A 6,402-nucleotide genomic window follows, 5' to 3' on the forward strand; every position below is an offset into this window, starting at 1 on the left:
TGTCTTACCTAAAAAAGACTATTTTGCCCTTGATTTTTTTATTTATTTAAATAAAAACACCTCCAATCCCACCCCTCACCTCACCTTACCTACCCCACTATTTTTCACTATTTAAATAATAGTTTTTTTTAAGTAAGATAGAGACCAAACGTCTAACAAAAACAAACAATAGGGACCAAACACGTAGCAAAAACAAACAGTAGAGACCTTCCGAGTTAAAAAATAATTTAGGGACCAAGCGTGCATATTACCCCAAACCATGGGGACCAATCGTGTAATTTACTCTATTTATTGTTATGAAATTAAATATCATAATTTTTTTTCTATACTTTACTGATAATTCAGTGACAGCTATCAAATATTTGGTCACTAATGTTGGGAAATTTAGGGTTTGTGGTGGAGATCTGGATACCAACTTGAATCGTGATATCACTTTCCAAACTGATATTTCTACCCTATGCTTGGGTTACAAGAACTTCAGCCTACGATAGTCCAAGTAGACACTTACGTTCTAGGCACAGAAAACGTAAGCCAATATGCAAAAGGATTATGTGAATGTGTGATGAAAAACAAGAGCTAAAGAACGTAACCTACTTTTGGAAAGGAAGAGTTGTTTATATATTAAACACGATTAGGGTTTCATTAGGGTTGGGCCGTCATTAGTTGCTTTGGAAGCAAGTAATATTAATCCGGATTAGTGTTACCAAAACTAACGAGTTTCGTTAATTTTACCATAATCACCCTCAAGAAATTGAGTTTTCCATTATGTTCCCACATCGGGACCCCAGCCTGGGGCTCTGCCCCTTGGACCCCGCTAGGGGCGCTGCCCCTTTGGAAACCCTGGACCCGGGGGCGCTGCCCCCAGACCCCCGACTAGTCGTCGAACCGGATTTTGACTCGATCTTATAAATGCGTGCACTCCGCACAACCCCTGTACATATATTAGAGTACAAATCATGAATCCCCTTAACTCACTTGTTAGTTCCAGTTACTTAAAATGACATGGTGACACTAAAATCACCAACAATCCTCCCCCATTTTATTGTAACCCTTGACACAAGCATAACCTTATCAACAATAAACCAAACTAGTACATAATGAAAATATCGAAACGATTGAATTTCCACTTAGTATCATACACTTGCAAATACTCAAGAATCAGGGTGTTCTAAGAATTGAACCCATCAACCCATTTGAATACCATAAAGTAAAATACATACTAGTTTATTGAATTTCTAGCATAATACAACTTGACACTATTATAAAGCCGTGTGTCCCAATCGTCTCATGATCGTATCAAGTTCAAGTCCACAACCTCTTGAAATGCGGCTACACTTCACAATCACGTAGGTATCTCCTTTCCATGTATCTGCACATACATTTATCAAAGGAATTATTAAGAAGTTAAACTTCAACCTGGCTAACTTGCAGAAGCGAACACATACCTGGGATGAATACTGCATGTGTTCCAATCTATAAGTATGAGTTTTCCACATTGAATTCAACTCCTAACATTATATTAGGAGGGAATTGGGATGTCTCATCATTATAGAATTAAACGGACATTAATCCCATCCCGATTACAGACTTGTGCACAAAGTCTCTTGTCAGACCTTTAGTCAAGTGATCTGACAAATTTTGTTGCGATTTCACAAACTCAACCGAAATCACACCATTCATGATTAGTTCTCTAATCATACTATGTCTAACACGTAGGCGTCTAGACTTGCCATTATAAACCTGGCTATATGCCTTAGCCAAAGCGGAAACACTATCACAAAGGATAGAAATAGGTGCTATCGGTTTAGACCACAAAGGAATCTCATAGACCAAATTTCTTAGCCACTCTACTTCTTTACCAGGAGCTGCTAACGCAACAAACTCAGATTCCATTTTCGAGTTTGTAATGCAAGATTGCTTCTTGGAAGCCCAAGAAATGGCACCTCCCCCAAGCAAGAATACCCAACCAGAAGTTGAGGAATGGTCCTCCATGTTGGTAATCCAACTTGCATCTGAATGACCTTCTAAAACCGAAGCACTCCTCAAGTAACACAAATTCATGGTTCCCTTGAGATACTTAAACACTCTATTCACTGCTTGCCAATGTTGAGCACTAGGATTGCTAGTGTACCTACTCAACTTACCTACAGCAAATGCAATATCAGGTCTGGTACTTGTCATGGCATACATCAAGCTACCAATAGCCTTAGAGTATTCCAATTGTGAAATGGGAATACCATTATTTGGCATTAATTTCACACTTTGGTCCATAGGAGTACTCACAGGAGAACACTCGGTAAAATTCAACCGCTTGAGAATTTTCTCAATATAATGACTTTGAGTCATTACCAATCCTTTGTTCATCCTCTTAATTCTTATTCCAAGAATTACATCAGCCTCTCCTAAATCTTTCATGGGAAACTTGGATGAGAACAATTTCTTTGTTTCATCCACTTGATTTTGGTCGGTACCAAAAATCCACATGTCATCTACATATAAGAAAATGATCACTCTAGCTCTAGTAGCATCATTAAATCTACTAAAAACACATTTGTCACATTGGTTTCTTTTGAAACCAAAAGACAAAATCACCTCATCAAATTTTTGATGTCATTGTTTAGGCGCTTGTTTCAGCCCATACAAAGATTTCACAAGTTTACAAACCATATGCTCTTTACCGGGCATAATGAAACCTTCTAGTTGTTTCATGTAAACTTCATCGTCAAGATCACCATTTAAAAAGGCTGTTTTCACATCCATTTGGTGAATAACCAGATTGTGGATACTTGCCAAGGCAACCAACAATCTAATAGTAGAAATACATGCAACTGGGCATACGTATCAAAATAGTCAATACCAGCTTTTTGTCAAAAACCTTAAATGACTAACCAGGCTTTAAATTTGTCAATAGTACCATTAACATTCATTTTCTTTTTGAAAATCCATTTGCAACCAAGAGGTTTAGAACCCATAGGCAAATCAGACAACACCCATGTATTGTTCTCAAGAATTGATGACATTTCATCATCAATTGCTTCCTTCCAAAAGGCACTATCACGGGACTCCATGGCCTCTTGATAAGTCTTAGGATCATCTTCAATACTATAGCAATAAGAGTATTCAAGATTAATTTCATCCCTTGAACCTTTCACCAAGTACAGTTGGAAGTTGGATCTGAAAATTTTCGCAACTTGACCTCTTTTGCTTCTACGAATATCTTGTGGTTCTTGCACGATACCACCATCTTGAATTTCTGAATTTTGCTCTTTATTAGCATCAAAAGTCAAATCCTTAGGCCTTTGAATCGATGAAAACCTCATCTCATTGCGTCCTGTGATTCGATAATAGTGTTAATTGAAACCGAATCATTAGGTTCTATTACATAAAACCTATATGCGTTGGAATGTTCAGCATATCCAATGAATATGCAATCAAATCCACGTTCTCTCAAAATTTTCTTTTTGGGCTCGGTAAGTTTTACAACTGCCCGACATCCCCAAACCCGAAAATAACTCAAATTCGGCTTTTTCTTGAACCAAAGTTCATATGGGACTGTTTTGTTCCTTTTATTTGGAACCCTATTTAATAAATAGCAGGCCGTTAACATGGCCTCTCCCCAGATTCCTTCACTCAATCCCGAGTAAGATAGCATCGAGTTTACCATTTCCTTTAAAACTCGATTTTTGCGTTTAACAATGCCATTCTGTTGAGGCATGTAAGGTGTCGTGGTCTCATGAATGATACCCACTGATTGGAAGTATATGGGATCCATATATTCACCTCCCCTATCAGTCCTGAGACATTTAACCGGAATGCCCAATTGCAATTCCACCTCGGTTTTGTATATTTTGAATTTATCTAAGGCTTCATCCTTAGAGTGCAACAAATACACATAGCAAAACCGAGTGCAGTCATCAATAAAAGTGACTACATACTTTTTATTCCCTAAAGAAGGAGTGGAATGAAAATCACATAGGTCACTGTGTACAAGTTCCAAAACAGCTGAATTTCTAGTGACACTAGGAAAGGGCTATTTTGTCACTTTTGTAAGCATGCATGTTTTACATTTGTCAGATGTCATATCAAAGACTGGAATTAATCCATCTTTTGACATCTCATGCATCCTTCTAAAGTTGACATGACCTAATCTCACATGCCAAAGCATAGATTTATCAACATTAGAAGCAGAAGATACAAACGCAGAATTCTGAACAGGTAATAATTTGTCAACAATATTCAAAAGAAACATTCTATTATTTAAATATCCAAAGCCAACAAACATTCCACCCTTAGACAAAAAAAACTTATCCGACTCAATAACTTGTTTAAAACCATCAGAATTCAAACAACTAGAGCTAACAAGACTCTTGTTAATCTTGGGAACAAACAAAACATCAAATAACCTAATTGTCTTTCTAGAAGTAAATTCAAGACACACGAAACCTAAACCACAAAGAGGAATAAAAGAAATGTCTCACATTTTCAGCACCGAGCCATCTTCAAGCGGAGTTAATGTTTCAAACATCTGTTTATCCTTGCATACATGGTTCATTGCTCCGGAGTCGATCCACCAAGCAACCTCATCATCCTGCACATAGAATGATTTAGGGATAAATGAAACATAATAAACATAATTCTGATTAGAATTATCAAAGTTAGTAAAAAAATGACCTACTTTAACTTGGGCCGAAGACCCATTCACTTTCCCATTGGCTCCACTGTTTCCAGCACCATTGTTTCCCAAATTCACACGACAATCACGCTTGCAATGCCCAACTTGATTGCACCTCCAATAAACCAGATCCTTTCTCTTTTTGTTGGAGTTACTTGGGACATGTTCCTGCTTGCGTTTGCCATGTCCTTTGTGGTTCTGGTTCCTTGGTTTGTTTTCAACCATATGAACCAAGGGCTGTCCAGGTTCAAATTTTCCTTTGGGTTTTTCAGATTTGTCACTCTCCTTTACACGACGAGATTCTTTCATACGAATGTGACTAGCAAGTTAAACCAATGACAGTTCCTCATTTTGATGTTTGAAGTCTTTCCAGCATGGAGGCAGTTTGTCAATGATAGTGGACACAACTATGGATTCATCCATATTCATTTTGTGCAGTTTAAAACTGTCCGTATATTCCAAGGAGTTCATTGTACTGTTTAGTGACAAACCTTGAATCTTCCATTTTCTAATTAATAAATTCACTAACCAGAAACTTCTTGCTAGAAGCATCCTCAGTAATGTATTTCAGTTCAAGGGTATCCCACAACTCCTTGGCACACAAGGCTTCACTATGGATATCAAATAAAGCATCAGACATACCGTTCAAAATGTGACCTTTGCAAATGTAGTCATCATTGTCCCACTTCTGTCTCTTTCTTGTCTCTTCAGCCGTCTCAACAACACCTTCTGCAGGCTCTGCTGGTCTTGGAGTAGTCAGCACATATGCTGCTTTCAAAGTGGTAAGCCTGAAGTGCATCTTTTCTTCAAGCGCCTGAAATCGACGCCTTCAAACTTCTCCATCTTGGCAAACTTAAGGGTCATCTCGCGGATTGAGTCACCCATCTCCAGAAATAGTGAATATCAGTTCGAATGTTGGGAAATTTAGGGTTTGTGGTGGAGATCTGGATACCAACTTGGATCGTGATATCACTTTCCGAACTAATATTTCTACCCTATGCCTGGGTTACAAGAAATTCATCCTAGGATAATCCAAGTGGACACTTACGTTTCTAGGCACAGAAAACGTAAGCCAATATGCTAAAGGATTCTGTGAATGTGTGATGAAAAACGAGAGCTAAAGAACGTAACCTCCTTTTGGAAAGGAAGAGTTGTTTATATAGTAAACACGATTAGGGTTTCATTAGGGTTGGGCCGTCATTAGTTGCTTTGGAAGCAAGTAATATTAATCCGGATTAGGGTTACCAAAACTAACGAGTTTCATTAGTTTTACCATAATCACCCTCAAGAAATTGAGTTTTCCATTATGTTCCCACAACGGGACCCCAGCCAGGGGCTCTGCCCCTTAAACCCTGTAGGGGCGCTGTCACACCCCAAAACCAAGAATGGCGGAAACGTTCTGGGGCGGAGGACGTCATGTATACTATCACAACACAGTAAATGTAAATAAGCAAACAACATCATCCATTGCATTAAATATATAATTTTAATACAAGTGTGTTCTGTATAGTTATAGACACCAAAATAATGTAAGTCAAAATAATAAGATGAGTCTTGAATACGCTCCATCTTCTCAAAAGCTGGCCTCGGTACCTGTCTACTGATGACCTGAGAATACAAGTTATTTTGAAAGAGTTTATCAGCATTAAGCTGGTGAGTTCAGAAGTATTTTAGTGTCAATGTTTGTTGTCAAAAATGTTTGAACCTGTCTCAATTTATAAGTTTGTAAA

At 38.0% G+C, this 6,402-nt stretch overlaps 1 protein-coding gene across 1 annotated transcript; it reads right to left on the reverse strand.

Annotated features, from left to right (window-relative positions):
- Window positions 1-1,259: 1,259 nt before the first annotated feature.
- Window positions 1,260-5,471, reverse strand: LOC145089460 (uncharacterized). The gene is made up of 11 exons (XM_079027896.1): window positions 5,202-5,471; window positions 4,676-4,909; window positions 4,479-4,588; window positions 4,322-4,415; window positions 4,066-4,207; window positions 3,781-3,945; window positions 2,890-3,331; window positions 2,642-2,785; window positions 1,585-2,566; window positions 1,446-1,473; window positions 1,260-1,369 (listed from the first exon to the last, which is right to left on the reverse strand). The coding sequence occupies exons 1-11, from the start codon at window positions 5,469-5,471 to the stop codon at window positions 1,260-1,262; spliced, it is 2,721 nt and encodes a 906-aa protein (XP_078884022.1).
- Between the last annotated feature and the right edge of the window lie 931 nt (window positions 5,472-6,402).

The sequence above is a fragment of the Lactuca serriola genome, chromosome 2 (genome assembly GCF_051521515.1).
Source record: "Lactuca serriola cultivar US96UC23 chromosome 2, Lser_US96UC23_V15, whole genome shotgun sequence".
Classification (NCBI taxonomy): Eukaryota; Viridiplantae; Streptophyta; class Magnoliopsida; order Asterales; family Asteraceae; genus Lactuca; species Lactuca serriola.